The sequence below is a fragment of the Salvelinus namaycush genome, unplaced genomic scaffold (genome assembly GCF_016432855.1).
Source record: "Salvelinus namaycush isolate Seneca unplaced genomic scaffold, SaNama_1.0 Scaffold62, whole genome shotgun sequence".
NCBI lineage: Eukaryota > Metazoa > Chordata > Actinopteri > Salmoniformes > Salmonidae > Salvelinus > Salvelinus namaycush.
Genome location: NW_024061331.1, coordinates 102,126 through 118,554, shown reverse-complemented (window position 1 = coordinate 118,554; position 16,429 = coordinate 102,126). Strand labels below are relative to the sequence as shown.

General features: G+C 40.8%; 1 protein-coding gene across 4 annotated transcripts in view; it reads left to right on the top strand.

Annotated features, from left to right (window-relative positions):
• LOC120042128 (cytochrome P450 3A27-like) overlaps positions 1-16,429 on the top strand; it is a 61,672-nt gene that overhangs the window by 35,586 nt on the left and 9,657 nt on the right. For all 4 annotated transcript variants that reach the window (XM_038986986.1, XM_038986985.1, XM_038986987.1 and 1 more), the window contains exons 16-20: positions 635-734; positions 1,069-1,185; positions 8,158-8,246; positions 10,764-10,912; positions 11,169-11,296. In XM_038986986.1, coding sequence (XP_038842914.1) covers positions 635-734; positions 1,069-1,185; positions 8,158-8,246; positions 10,764-10,912; positions 11,169-11,296 — 583 coding nt within the window. The remainder of the gene's footprint in view (positions 1-634; positions 735-1,068; positions 1,186-8,157; positions 8,247-10,763; positions 10,913-11,168; positions 11,297-16,429) is intronic.

Below are 16,429 nucleotides of genomic sequence, written 5' to 3'. Positions count from 1 at the left end.
TTCCATCTCAGACCAAGATAATCACCTAATTTCTTCTCTCACAGCCTCTTTACACCCAGGGAAAGGTGTATGACGTGCATGTATACTAATAGGTCTCGTAACCATTTATAGGCAGGAAGAAGAACAGAGCCTCGATTTCAGAGCCTCGATTTCAGGAAGTGTGCTGCAGAATGAGTTCTGTTTCACTCAGAGAAATAATTCAAACGGTTTTAGAAACTAGAGAGTGTTTTCTATCCAATAGTAATAATAATATGCATATTGTACGAGCAAGAATTGAGTACGAGGCCGTTTGAAATGGGCACCTTTTATCTGGCTACTCAATACTGCCCCTTGTAGCCCAAACAGGTTTTAAGGTATTTCTGTTTTCGCTTCTCGTTATTGGGTATTGTATGTAGATTTATGAGCGTTTTTCATTTATTAAATCAATTTTAGAATGAGGCTGTAACTCAACAAAATGCCATTGTGAAGGATATATGATGGGAGGATCTGTGTCATCATGTAGGTGTATATATAGTGGTTAAAGCCAGCTGTGTCTCTCCTCTGTGAAGGATGTACGATGAGAGGCAGCCTGTTCTGTGTATCATGTAGGTGTAAATATAGTGGTTAAAGCCATGTGTATTTCTCCTCTGTGAAGGATCTATGATGGGAGACAGCCTGTTCTGTGCATCATGGACCAAAGCCTGATCAAGACCGTCCTGATTAAAGAGTGTTACAACATCTTCACCAACCGCAGAGTGAGAGACACACACACACACACACACGCACACATGCACGCACGCACACACACACACACACACACACACACACTCACACACACACACACACACACACACACACACACACACACACACACACACACACACACACACACACACACACACACACACACACACACACACACAATCTGAATAATAATAACCCCAAAAATTATTGCTGATTTTATTAATACATTATTTATGAAATTCATTTCAAGGTAGTGTGAATATTATGTAAATAGAATGATCAATATTAATTATTAATGAACATTATTAAATCATATATTTGATATAACTGTCCTCCATGTTGTAGAACTTCATGTTTCTGAATGGTGAGCTGTTTGATGCGTTGTCCTTTGCCGAGGACGATACATGGAGACGGATCCGCAGTGTCCTCTCACCTTCCTTTACCTCTGGACGACTAAAAGAGGTAGAACCATCTCTCCGTTTCTATGTTTTATCAACAAGTTATAATCACTTTATAACTTGTTATAAACTATTAACTCATTATAGCTTGTTATAAACTATTAACTCATTATAGCTTGTTATAAACTATTTATTAGCTCATTATAGCTTGTTATAAAGTCTTTACTACATTTTTTTACATTTTAGTCATTTAGCAGACGCTCTTATCCAGAGCGACTTACAGTAGAGTGCATACATTTTATTACATTTTACATACTGAGACAAGGATATCCCTACCGGCCAAACCCTCCCTAACCCGGACGACGCTATGCCAGTTGTGCGTCGCCCCACGGACCTCCCGGTTGCGGCCGGCTGCGACAGAGCCTGGGCGCGAACCCAGCCCAGCCTGGGCGCGAACCCAGAGACTCTGGTGGCGCAGCTAGCACTGTGATGCAGTGCCCTAGACCACTGCGCCACCCGGGAGGCTTTACTAACTCATTATAGCTTGTTATAAACTCTTTATTAACTCATTATAGCTTGTTATAAACTATTAACTCATTATAGCTTGTTATAAACTCTTTATTAACTCAATATAGCTTGTTATAAACTATTAACTCATTATAGCTTGTTATAAACTATTAACTCATTATAGCTTGTTATAAACTATTAACTCATTATAGCTTGTTATAAACTCTTTATTAACTCATTATAGCTTGTTATAAACTATTAACTCATTATAGTTTGTTATAAACTCTTTACTAACTCATTATAGCTTGTTATAAACTATTAACTCATTATAGCTTGTTATAAACTAACTCATTATAGCTTGTTATAAACTCTTTATTAACTCATTATAGCTTGTTATAAACTCTTTACTAACTCATTATAGCTTGTTATAAACTATTAACTCATTATAGCTTGTTATAAACTATTAACTTATTATAGCTTGTTATAAACTATTAACTCATTATAGCTTGTTATAAACTCTTTAACTCATTATAGCTTGTTATAAACTATTAACTCATTATAGCTTGTTATAAACTATTAACTCATTATAGCTTGTTATAAACTATTAACTCATTATAGCTTGTTATAAACTATTAACTCATTATAGCTTGTTATAAACTATTAACTCATTATAGCTTGTTATAAACTATTAACTCATTATAGCTTGTTATAAACTATTAACTCATTATAGCTGGTTATAAACTCTTTACTAAGTCATTATAGCTTGTTATAAACTCTTCATAAACTCATTATAGCTTGTATGAACTCCAAACTAAATCAAATCAAATTTCATTAGTCGATACACATATTTAGCAGATGTTATTGCTGGTGTAGTGAAATGCTTGTGCTCCAACAGTGCAGTGATATCTAAAAATCCCAAGTCTAGAAGTAAAATAATGGAATTAAGAGATATAGAAATATTAAGACAAGCAATGTCGAAGTCTCGAGTATAAAATTAAATATATACATATAGTACATTTTTTATACAGTTGAAGTCAGAAGGTTACATAAACCCGAGCCAAATACATTTACAGTTTACAGTTTTTTACAATTCCTGACATCTAATCAGAGTAAACAGTTCCCTGTCTTAGGTCAGTTAGGATCACCACTTTATTTTAAGAATGTGAAATGTCAGAATAATAGTACAAAAAATGATTTACTTCAGCTTAGTGGGTCAGAAGTTTACATGCACTCAATTAGTATTCGGTAGCATTGCCTTTAAATTGTTTTCCTTGGGTCAAATGTTTTGGGTAGCCTTCCACAAGCTTCCCACAATAAGTTGGGTGAATTTTGGCCCATTCCTCCTGACAGAGCTGGTATAACTGAGTCCGGTTTGTAAGCCTCCTTGCTCGAACACACTTTTTCAGTTCTGCCCACAAATGTTCTATAGGATTCTATAGGATTGAGGTCAGGGCTTTGTGATGGCCACTCCAATACCTTAACTTTGTTGTCCTTAAGCCATTTTGCCACAACTTTGGAAGTATGCTTGGGGTCATTGTCCATTTGGAAGACCAATTAGCGACCAAGCTTTAACTTCCTGACTGATGTCTTGAGATGTTGCTTCAATATATTCACATAATTTTCGTTCCTCATGAAGCCATCTATTTTGTGAAGTGCACCAGTCCCTCCTGCAGCAAAGCACCCCCACAACATGATGCTGCCACCCCCATGCTTCACGGATGGGATGGTGATCTTCGGCATCCCCCTTTTTCCTCCAAACATAACGATGGTCATTATGGCCAAACAGGTCTCTTTTTGTTTCATTAGACCAGAGGACATTTCTCCAAAAAGTACGATCTTTGTCCCCATGTGCAGTTGCAAACCGTAGTCTGGCTTTTTTTTATGGCGGCTTTGGAGCAGTGGCTTCTTCCTTGCTGAGCGGCCTTTCAGGTTATGTCGATATAGGACTCGTTTTACTGTGGATATAGATACTTTTGTACCTGTTTCATCTAGCATCTTCACAAGGTCCTTTGCTGTTGTTCTGGGATTGATTTTCTCTTTTCGCACCAAAGTACGTTCAACTCTAGGGGACAGAACGCGTTTCCTTCCTGAGCGGTATGACGGCTGCTTGGTCTTATCGTCTTTATACTTGCGTACTATTGTTTGTACAGATGAACGTGGTACCTTCAGACGTTTGGAAATTGCTCCCGGAGGACCTGACACCTAGGACTATGCCTTAGCACTACCTGGTCTGATGACTCCTTGCTGTCCCCAGTCCACCTGGCCGTACTGCTTCAACTGTTCTGCCTGCGGCTATGGAACCCTGACCTGTTCACCGGACGTGCTACCTGTCCCAGACCTGCTGTTTTCAACTCTCTAGAGACAGCTGGAGCGGTAGAGATACTCTTAATGATCGGCTATGAAAAGCCAACTGACATTTACTCCTGAGGTGCTGACCTGTTCCACCCTCGACAACCACTGTGATTATTATTATTTGACCCTGCTGGTCATCGATGAACATTTGAACATCTTGGCCATGTTCTGTTATAATCTCCACCCGGCACAGCCAGAAGAGGACTGGCCAACCCTCATAGCCTGGTTCCTCTCTAGGTTTCTTCCTAGGTTTTGGATTTTCTAGGGAGTTTTTCCTAGCCACCGTGCTTCTACACCTGCATTGCTTGCTGTTTGGGGTTTTAGGCTGGGTTTCTGTACAGCACTTTGAGATATCAGCTGATGTAAGAAGGGCCAAATAAATACATTTGATTTGATTTTTTATTTGCTCCCAAGGATGAACCAGACTTGTGGAGGTCTACAATGTTTTTTCTGAGGTCTTGGCAGATTTATTTATATTTTTCCCATGATGTCAAGCAAAGAGGCACTGAGTTTGAAGGTAGGCCTTGAAATACATCCACAGATACAACTCCAATTTACTCAAATGATGTCAATTAGCTTATCAGAAGCTTCTAAAGCCATAACATAATTTTCTGTAATTTTCCATGCTGTTTAAAGGCACAGTCAACTTAGTGTATGTGAACTTCTGACCCACTGGAATTGTGATACAGTGTTCCAATGCCATGTTGTGTTAGCCAGTCCAAGTTTATAATTTTAAAAGATTAATTGATCATTAGAAAACCCTTTTCGCAATTATGTTAGCACCGCTGATAACTGTTGTTCTGATTAAAGAAGCAATAAAACTGGCCTTCTTTAGACTAGTTGAGTATCTGGAGCATCAGCATTTGTGTGTTCGATTACAGGCTCAAAATATCCAGAAACAAAGAACTTTCTTCTGAAACTCGTCAGTCTATTCTTGTTCTGAAAAATGAAGGCTATTCATTGCCAAGAAGCTGAAGATCTCATACAACGCTGTGTACGACTCCCTTCCAAGAACAGAGCAAACTGGCTCTAACCAAGAAGCTGAAGATCTGTGTACGACTCCCTTCCAAGAACAGAGCAAACTGGCTCTAACCAAGAAGCTGAAGATCTGTGTACGACTCCCTTCCAAGAACAAACTGGCTCTAACCAGAATAGAAAGAGGAGTGGGAGACCCCGGTGCACAACTGTCTAGTGTGAGAAACAGATGCCTCACAAGTCCTCAACTGGCAGCTTCATTAAATAATACCCACAAAACACCAGTCTCAACGTCAACAGTGAAGAGGCGACTCCGGGATGCTGGCCATCTAACCAGAGTTGCAAAGAAAAAGCCATATCTCAGAATGGCCAATAAAAAGAAAAGATTAAGATGGGCAAAAGAACACAGACAGTGGACAGAGATAATTATTTTTCTTTAATTGTTATAGCCAGTGTCTTGGCTGTATTACTTTTTCATAACTAAGTTATTTTTCTTTAATTGTTATAGCCAGTGTCTTGGCTGTATTACTTTTTCATAACTAAGTTATTTTTCTTTAATTGTTATAGCCAGTGTCTTGGCTGTATTACTTTTTCATAACTAAGTTATTTTTCTTTTCAACTCTGCCTTCTGGTCTTCTTGTAACCCGGATGTGAAACAGGATATAACAGTATAACAGGATATACAGAGCAAACTTATTAAAAGCTCCAAGATTAATTTCTTTAGCATTGTGGCATGTTTTTCTAGATTCTAGAACATACAGTGCATTCAGAAAAGTATTCAGACCCCTTGTCTTTTTCCACATTTGGTTATGCTACAGCTGTATTCTAAAATGTATTAAATTAGAATTTTTTCTCATCAATCTACTACACACAATACCCCATAATGACACTTCGGAAACCTTTTTTTTAGACATTTTTGCAAATGAATAAAAAATGTAAAACAGATACCTTATTTACATTATTATTCAAAGGTGAAGTCATGCGTCCTCTGAAACATGACCCGTTTGACCACCTACTTCCTGTTTCACCCGGATGTCAGCAGCACTAATGTGAAAGACATGACCACCTACTTCCTGTTTCACCCGGATGTCAGCAGCACTAATGTGAAAGACATGACCACCTACTTCCTGTTTCACCCGGATGTCAGCAGCACTAATGTGAAAGACATGACCACCTACTTCCTGTTTCACCGGATGTCAGCAGCACTAATGTGAAAGACATGACCACCTACTTCCTGCTTGACCCTGATGTCAGCAGCACTAAAGTGAAACACCGCTCGACTGACAACCAGAGTCAGCTTGCAGGCAACCGGCCCTGTCACACGGAGTTGCTAGAGTACGATAAGCCAACGTCCCGGATGGCGCTGGGCGAATTGTGTGCCATACTATGGGGTTCACGGTCACGGTCGGTTGTGACACAGCCTGGGATCGAACACCAGGCGGTGCAGTGCTTTTGACCGCTGCAACACCCAGGACCCCTATCTTCTTCATTCTAATGACATGCTTGAATCATAATATAGGACTAGAATTAGATGCAGATGGCTAACACTTCTATTCACAAAGATTTAATGGTTTAACGCTAAGGAGCTTTTTTTAAGGACACGTCATGCTGTTCATATAAATAACATAGCGGTTTCTCTCTGTTATTTATCCTGGGAAAGGGGAGTGGTTATTGGCAATAAATCTCGGTAACTGGGTTATTGCCATTCAACCCTAATCATGAAACAGCGCTCTACTAACCCCTCTCTCTCTCTCTCTCTCTCTCTCTCTCTCTCTCTCTCTCTCTCTCTACCTCTACCTCTACCTCTACCTCTACCTCTCTCTCTCTCTCTCTTTCTCTCTTTCTCTCTCTCTCTCTACCTCTACCTCTACCTCTACCTCTCTCTCACTCTCTCTCTCTCTCGCTCTCTCTCTCTCTCTCTCTCTCTCTCTCTCTCTCTCTCTCTCTCTCTACCTCTACCTCTACCTCTCGCTCTACCTCTCTCTCTCTCTCTTTCTCTCTCTGTCTCTCTCTCTCCCTCTCTCTCTCTCTCTCTCTACCTCTACCTCTCTCTCTCTCTCTCACTCTCTCTCGCTGTACCTCTCTCTCTCTCTCTCCCTCTACATCTCTACATCTCTACCTCTTTCTACATCTCAATTAAATTCAATTCAAGGGGCTTTATTGGCATGGGAAAGATATGTTAACATTGCCAAATCAAGTGAGGTAGATAATATACAAACTGTGAAATAAACAATAAAAATTAACATTAAACATTACACTCACAGATGTTCCAAAAGAACACCCAGTAGATATGGGAGTTTATCAAAATTGGATTTGTTTTCAAATTCTTTGTGGATCTGTGTGATCTGAGGGAAATATGTGTCTCTAATATGGTCATACATTGTGCAGGAGCTTAGAAAGTGCAACTCAGTTTCCACCTCATTTTGTGGGCAGTGTGCACATAGCCTGTCTTCTCTTGAGAGCCATGTCTGCCTACGGCGGCCTTTCTCAATAGCAAGGCTATGCTCACTGAGTCTGTACATAGTAAAGGCTTTAAGTTTGAGTCAGTCACAGTGGTCAGGTATTCTGCCACTGTGTACTCTCTGTTTAGGGCCAAATAGCATTCTAGTTTGCTCTGTTTATTTGTTAATTCTTTCCATTTCTACCTTTCTACCTCTCTCTCTCTACCTCTCTCTCTCTCTCTACCTCAACCTCTCTCTCTACCTCTCTCTACATCTCTACCTCTCTCTACCTCTCTACCTCTCTCTCTACCTCTCTCTACCTCTCTACCTCTCTCTACCTCTCTACCTCTCTCCACCTCTCTCTCTACCTCTCCTCTCTCTCTCTCTATCTCTCTCTCTCTCTCTCTCTCTCTACCTCTCCTCTCTCTCTCTCTCTCTCTCTCTCTCTCTCTCTCTCTCTCTCTCTCTCTCTCTCTCTCTCTCTCTACCTCTCTACCTCTCTCTCTACGCATCTCCCTCTCTCTCTGTCTATCTCTCTTCCTCTCTCTCTCTCTCTCTCTCTCTCTCTCTCTCTCTCTCTCTCTCTCTCTCTACCTCTCTACCTCTCTCTCTACGCATCTCCCTCTCTCTCTGTCTATCTCTCTTCCTCTCTCTCTCCTCTCTACCTCTCTCTCTCTACCTCTCTCTCTACCCCTCTCTCTCTCTCTAACTCTCTCTCTCTACCTCTCCTCTCTCTCTCTCTCCCTCTCTCTCTCCTCTAGATGTTTGTTATCATGAAGCAGCACTCTGCTAACCTGCTGAATGGAATGAAGAAGCAGGCAGATAAAGACCAGACCATCGAAGTGAAGGAGTGAGTCCTGACCTCTAACCTCTGACCTCTGACATTTCACCTTACACCTCTGAGTCTTGATTATAATATACACACACATATAGCCACCCTTTTCCTTGATGACAGCTTTGCACACTCTTGGCCTGAGGTAGAGTACGTCATGATAAGCTGTAGACCACACTATATACCAAGAGAGTTTTCATCTATATTTTTCGTAGCCGTCTATTTACCACCACATACCGATGCTGGCAGTAAGATCACACTTAACGAGCTGTATAAGGGACGGTAGCATTGTCATTCAAAATAACAATTTGTTCTTTAACTAGCTTGCCTAGTAAAATAAAGGTAAAATAAAAAATAAGGCCATAAGTAAACAGGAAAATGCTCGTCCAGAAGTGGCGCTCCAAGTGGCTGGGGACTTCAATGCAGGGAAACTTAAATCCGTTTGATCTAATATCTACCAGCATGTCACATGTGCAACCGCAAGGGCAGGACAGATTACCAGGACGTGTACTCAGAGGATGCGCGGACCAACTGGCAAGTGTCTTCACTGACATTTTCAACCTCTACCTGACCGAGTCTGTAATACCTACATGTTTCAAGCAGACAATCATAGTCACTGTGCAATAGAAAGTGAAGGTAACCTGCCTACATCACTAGCATACCGCCCCAACAGATCCATAGCACTCACGTCGGTAACCATGAAGTGCATTGAAAGGCTGGTCATGGCTCACATCAACACCATCATCCCGGAAACCCTACACCCACTCCAATTCACCTACCGCCCCAACAGATCCACAGATGATGCAATCTCTATTGCACTCCACACTGCCCTTTCCCTCCTGGACAAAAGGAACACATGCATGAATATGCTGTACATTGACTACTGCTCAGCGTTCAACACCATAGTGCCCACAAAGCTCATCACTAAGCTAAAGACCCTGGGACTAAACACCTCCCTCTGCAACTGGATCCTGAACTTCCTGACGGGCCGCCCCCAAGTCTGCCACACTGATCCTCAACACGGGGGCCCCTCATGGGTTGTGCTTAGTCCCCTCCTGTACTCCCAGTTCACCCACGACTGCATGGCCAAGCACGACACCAACACCATCATTAAGGTTGCTGATGACAAAACAGTGGTAGGCCTGATCACCGACAACGATGAGGCAGCCTATAGGGAGGAGGTCAGAGACCTGGCCGTGTGGTGCCAAGACAACAACCTCTCCCTCAATGTGAGCAAGACAAAGTATCTGATCGTGGACTACAGGTAAAGGAGGACCAAACACGCCCCCATTCACATCGCCGGGGCTGTAGGGAAGTGTGTCGAGAGTTTCAAGTTCCTTGGTGTCCACATCACCAACAAACTATCATGGTCCAAGCGCACCAACACAGTTGTGAAGAGGGCGCGACAAAGCCTTTTCCCCCCAGGAGACTGAAAAGATTTGGCATGGGTCGCCAGATCCTCAAAAGGTAATACAGCTGCACCATCGAGAGCATCCTGTCCGGTTGCATCACCGCCTTGTATGGTATGGTAACTGCTCGTTATCTGACAGTAAGGAGCTACAGAGCGTAGTGCGTACGGCCTAGTACATCACTGGGGCCAAGCTTCCTGCCATCCAGAACCTATATACTAGGTGGTGTCAGAGGAAGGTCCCAAAAATTGTCAAAGACTCCAGTCACCCGGGGCCTCCCCCGGGCATCGCAGTGCTAGCTGTGCCACTAGAGATCCTGGTTCGAGTCCAGGCTCTGTCGCAGCCGCAAGCCGTAAGACTGCTGAACAATTAATCAAATGGCCACCCAAACTATTTACATATTTTTTGCGTTAGTTTATTTAGTAAATATTTCTTAACTCTATTTCTTGAATTACATTCTTGGTTAAGGGCTTCTAAGTAAGCATTTCACGGTAGGTTCTACACCTGTTGTATTCGACGCATGTGACAAATAAATTTGATCTGATTTAGTTGTGGTGAGTAGTTGTGGTCAGTTATGTGGTCGGTTGTTGTGGTCAGTATTTAGTACTTGTGGTCAGTCGTTTTTTATTTTTTATTTAAGCTTTATTTAACAAGTCAAGTCAGTTAAGAACAAATTGTTATTTACAATGACGGCTTAGGAACAGTGGGTTAACTGCCTTGTTCAGGGGCAGAACGACAGATTTTTACCTTGTCAGCTCGGGGATTCAATCTAGCAAACTTTCGGTTACTGGCCCAACACTCTAACCACTAAGCTACCTGCCGCCACGGTGTGGTCAGCAGGTGTGATCACTAGTTGTGTGGTCAGTAGTTGTGGTCAGTAGTTGTGTGGTCAGTAGTTGTGGTCAGTAGTTGTGTGGTCAGTAGTTGTGTGGTCAGTAGTTGTGTAGTTGTGGTCAGTAGTTGTGTGGTCAGTAGTTGTGTGGTCAGTAGTTGTGTGGTCAGTAGTTGTGGTCAGTAGTTGTGTAGTTGTGGTCAGTAGTTGTGTGGTCAGTAGCTGTGGTCAGTAGTTGTGGTCAGTAGTTGTGTAGTTGTGGTCAGTAGGTGTGTAATTGTGGTTGTGTTGCAGGTTCTTTGGGCCCTACAGTATGGATGTGGTCACCAGCACAGCCTTCAGTGTGGACATTGACTCTCTGAACAACCCTTCAGACCCCTTCGTCTCCAACGTCAAGAAGATGATCAAGTTTGACATGTTCAACCCACTATTGCTCCTAGTCGGTGAGACCACACACACACACACACACACACACACAAAATTGAACTGTCTAATCATATGCAGTTGTACACCTTTCTATAAAATGTTCCTCTCCGCCTCTCCTCTCCTCTTCTTTTCTCCTGTCCTCCCCTGCTCTCCTCTTCTCCCATCCCCTCCTCTCCCCTCCTCCTCATCTCCTCTCCTCTCCCGTCCTCCTCTCCTTTTCTACTCTTCTCCCCTCCTCTCCTCTCCCCTCCTCCCCCTCCTCTCCTTTTCCAGTGTTGTTTCCCTTCACTGGTCCTATCTTGGAGAAGATGAAGTTTTCTTTCTTCCCGTCTGCGGTGACAGACTTCTTTTACGCCTCGCTGGCTAAGATCAAATCTGGACGTGACACTGGGAACTCAACTGTAAACATGGTTTATATTTATATTTGATTGTTATGTTGATATTTAATTCTGTACATTTATATTTGTATTGTAATATTGTGTATTTATTTACTATAAAACTCTGTAACTATGTAATTTAACTAGTGATGGACACCAATATGGAACGTCTATATTGATATCATGTTGGAATTTAAAAACACTATTATTGGGACCCAAACATCTACATTCATGTTAGAATATGTTTGTGTTGGTTGTGATTGGACGAGATCCAGTAGAATATGTTTGTGTTGGTTGTGATTGGACGAGATCCAGTAGAATATGTTTGTGTTGGTTGTGATTGGACGAGATCCAGTAGAATATGTTTGTGTTGGTTGTGATTGGACTAGATCCAGTAGAATGTGTTTGTGTTGGTTGTGATTGGACGAGATCCATTATAATATGTTTGTGTTGGTTGTGATTGGACGAGATCCATTAGAATCTGTTTGTGTTGGTTGTAATTGGACGAGATCCATTATAATCTGTTTGTGTTGGTTGTGATTGGACGAGATCCATTACAATATGTTTGTTTTGGTTGTGATTGGACAGTATCCATAAGAATCTGTATGTGTTGGTTGTGATTGGACGAGATCCATTATAATCTGTTTGTGTTGGTTGTGATTGGACGAGATCCATTATAATATGTTTGTGTTGGTTGTGATTGGACGAGATCCATTATAATCTGTTTGTGTTGGTTGTGATTGGACGAGATCCAGTAGAATGTGTTTGTGTTGGTTGTGATTGGACGAAATCCATTATAATCTGTTTGTGTTGGTTGTGATTGGACCAGATCCATTAGAATCTGTTTGTGTTGGTTGTGATTGGACGAGATCCATTATAATCTGTTTGTGTTGGTTGTGATTGGACGAGATCCATTATAATATGTTTGTTTTGGTTGTGATTGGACAGTATCCATAAGAATCTGTATGTGTTGGTTGTGATTGGACGAGATCCATTATAATCTGTTTGTGTTGGTTGTGATTGGACGAGATCCATTATAATATGTTTGTGTTGGTTGTGATTGGACGAGATCCATTATAATCTGTTTGTGTTGGTTGTGATTGGACGAGATCCAGTAGAATGTGTTTGTGTTGGTTGTGATTGGACGAAATCCATTATAATCTGTTTGTGTTGGTTGTGATTGGACGAGATCCATTAGAATCTGTTTGTGTTGGTTGTGATTGGACGAGATCCATTATAATCTGTTTGTGTTGGTTGTGATTGGACGAGATCCATTATAATATGTTTGTGTTGGTTGTGATTGGACGAGATCCATTATAATCTGTTTGTGTTGGTTGTGATTGGACCACATCCAATATAATCTGTTTGTTTTGGTTGTGATTGGACGAGATCCATAAGAATCTGTATGTGTTGGTTGTGATTGTACGAGATCCATTATAATCTGTTTGTGTTGGTTGTGATTGGACGAGATCCATAAGAATCTGTTTATGTTGGTTGTGATTGGACGAGATCCATTAGAATCTGTTAGTCTTGGTTGTGATTGGACGAGATCCATTATAATCTGTTTGTGTTGGTTGTGATTGGACGAGATCCATAACAATCTGTTTGTGTTGGTTTTGATTGGACGAGATCCATTATAATATGTTTGTGTTGGTTGTGATTGGATGAGATCCATAAGAATCTGTTTGTGTTGGTTGTGATTGGACAAGATCCATTATAATCTGTTTGTGTTGGTTGTGAATGGACGAGATCCATTAGAATCTGTTTGTGTTGGTTGTGATTGGACGAGATCCATTATAATCTGTTTGTGTTGGTTGTGATTGGACGAGATCCATAAGAATCTGTTTGTGTTGTTTGTGATTGGGCGAGATCCATTATAATCTGTTTGTGTTGGTTGTGATTGGACGAGATCCATAAGAATGTGTTTGTGTTAGTTGTGATTGGACCAGATCCATTAGAATCTGTTTGTGTTGGTTGTGATTGGACGAGATCCATTAAAATAGGTTTGTGTTGGTTGTGATTGGACAAGATCCATAAGAATGTGTTTGTGTTGGTTGTGATTGGACCAGATCCATTAGAATCTGTTTGTGTTGGTTGTGATTGGACGAGATCCATTAAAATAGGTTGATGTTGGTTGTGATTGGACAAGATCCATAAGAATCTGTTTGTGTTGGTTGTGATTGGAAAAGATCCATAAGAATCTGTATGTGTTGGTTGTGATTGTACGAGATCCATTATAATATGTTTGTGTTGGTTGTGATTGGACGGGATCCATAAGAATCTGTTTATGTTGGTTGTGATTGGACGAGGTCCATTAGAATCTGTTAGTCTTGGTTGTCATTGGACGAGATCCATTATAATCTGTTTGTGTTGGTTGTGATTGGACGAGATCCATAACAATCTGTTTGTGTTGGTTGTGATTGGACAAGATCCATAAGAATCTGTTTGTGTTGGTTGTGATTGGACGAGATCCATTAGAATCTGTTTGTGTTGGTTGTGATTGGACGAGATCCATTATAATCTGTTTGTGTTGGTTATGATTGGACGAGATCCATTATAATATGTTTGTCTTGGTTGTGATTGGACGAGATCCAATATAATCTGTTTGTGTTGGTTGTGATTGGGCGAGATCCATTATAATCTGTTTGTGTTGGTTGTGATTGGACGAGATCCATAATAATCTGTTTGTGTTCGTTGTGATTGGGCGAGATCCATTATAATCTGTTTGTGTTGGTTGTGATTGGACGAGATCCAGTAGAATGTGTTTGTGTTGGTTGTGATTGGACGAGATCCAGTAGAATGTGTTTGTGTTGGTTGTGATTGGACCAGATCCATTAGAATCTGTTTTTGTTGGTTGTGATTGGACGAGATACATTAAAATAGGTTTATGTTGGTTGTGATTGGACGGGATCCATTATCAATCTGTTTTTGTTGGTTTTGATTGGACGAGATCCATTATGATATGTTTGTGTTGGTTGTGATTGGACGAGATCCATAAGAATCTGTTTGTGTTGGTTGTGATTGGACGAGATCCATTATAATCTGTTTGTGTTGGTTGTGATTGGACGAGATCCATTAGAATCTGTTTGTGTTGGTTGTGATTGGACGAGATCCAGTAGAATGTGTTTGTGTTGGTTGTGATTGGACGAGATCCAGTAGAATGTGTTTGTGTTGGTTGTGATTGGACGAGATCCATTAGAATCTGTTTGTGTTGGTTGTGATTGGACGAGATCCATTAAAATAGGTTTGTGTTGGTTGTGATTGGACAAGATCCATAAGAATGTGTTTGTGTTGGTTGTGATTGGACCAGATCCATTAGAATCTGTTTGTGTTGGTTGTGATTGGACGAGATCCATTAAAATAGGTTTGTGTTGGTTGTGATTGGACAAGATCCATAAGAATCTGTTTGTGTTGGCTGTGATTGGACGAGATCCATAACAATCTGTATGTGTTGGTTGTGATTGTACGAGATCCATTATAATATGTTTGTGTTGGTTGTGATTGGACGAGATCCAAAGGAATCTGTTTATGTTGGTTGTGATCGGACGAGATCCATTAGAATCTGTTAGTCTTGGTTGTGATTCGACGAGATCCATTATAATCTGTTTGTGTTGGTTGTGATTGGACGAGAACCATAACAATCTGTTTGTGTTGGTTGTGATTGGACAAGATCCATAAGAATCTGTTTGTGTTGGTTATGATTGGATGTGATCCATTAGAATCTGTTTGTCTTGGTTGTGTTTGTACGAGATCCATTATAATCTGTTTGTGTTGGTTATGATTGGACGAGATCCATTATAATCTGTTTGTGTTGGTTGTGATTGGACGAGATCCATTATAATCTGTTTGTGTTGGTTGTGATTGGACGAGATCCATTATAATCTGTTTGTGTTGGTTGTGATTGGACAAGATCCATAAGAATGTGTTTGTGTTGGTTGTGATTGGACCAGATCCATTAGAATCTGTTTGTGTTGGTTGTGATTGGACGAGATCCATTAAAATAGGTTTGTGTTGGTTGTGATTGGACAAGATCCATAAGAATCTGTTTGTGTTGGTTGTGATTGGACGATATCCATAAGAATCTGTATGTGTTGGTTGTGATTGTACGAGATCCATTATAATATGTTTGTGTTGGTTGTGATTGGACTAGATCCATTAGAATCTGTTTGTGTTGGTTGTGATTGGACCAGATCCATTAGAATCTGTTTGTGTTGGTTGTGATTGAACGAGATCCAGTAGAATATGTTTGTTTTGGTTGTGATTGGACCAGATCCAGTAGAATGTGTTGATTGTGATTGGACCAGATCCATTATAATCTGTTTGTGTTGGTTGTGATTGGACAACATCCATTAGAATCTGTTTGTGTTGGTTGTGATTGGACCAGATCCATTAGAATCTGTTTGTGTTGGTTGTGGTTGGACGAGATCCAGTAGAATGTGTTTGTGTTGGTTGTGATTGGACGAGATCCAGTAGAATGTGTTTGTGTTGGTTGTGATTGGACCAGATCCATTAGAATCTGTTTGTGTTGGTTGTGATTGGACGAGATCCATTAAAATAGGTTTGTGTTGGTTGTGATTGGACAAGATCCATAAGAATGTGTTTGTGTTGGTTGTGATTGGACCAGATCCATTAGAATCTGTTTGTGTTGGTTGTGATTGGACGAGATCCATTAAAATAGGTTTGTGTTGGTTGTGATTGGACAAGATCCATAAGAATCTGTTTGTGTTGGTTGTGATTGGACGATATCCATAAGAATCTGTATGTGTTGGTTGTGATTGTACGAGATCCATTATAATATGTTTGTGTTGGTTGTGATTGGACTAGATCCATAAGAATCTGTTTATGTTGGTTATGATTGGACCAGATCCATTATAATATGTTTGTCTTGGTTGTGATTGGACGAGATCCAATATAATCTGTTTGTGTTGGTTGTGATTGGACGAGATCCAATATAATCTGTTTGTGTTGGTTGTGATTGGACGAGATCCATTATAATCTGTTTGTGTTGGTTGTGATTGGACGAGATCCAGTAGAATGTGTTTGTGTTGATTGTGATTGGACCAGATCCATTATAATCTGTTTGTGTTGGTTGTGATTGGACCACATCCATTAGAATCTGTTTGTGTTGGTTGTGATTGGACGAGATCCAGTAGAATG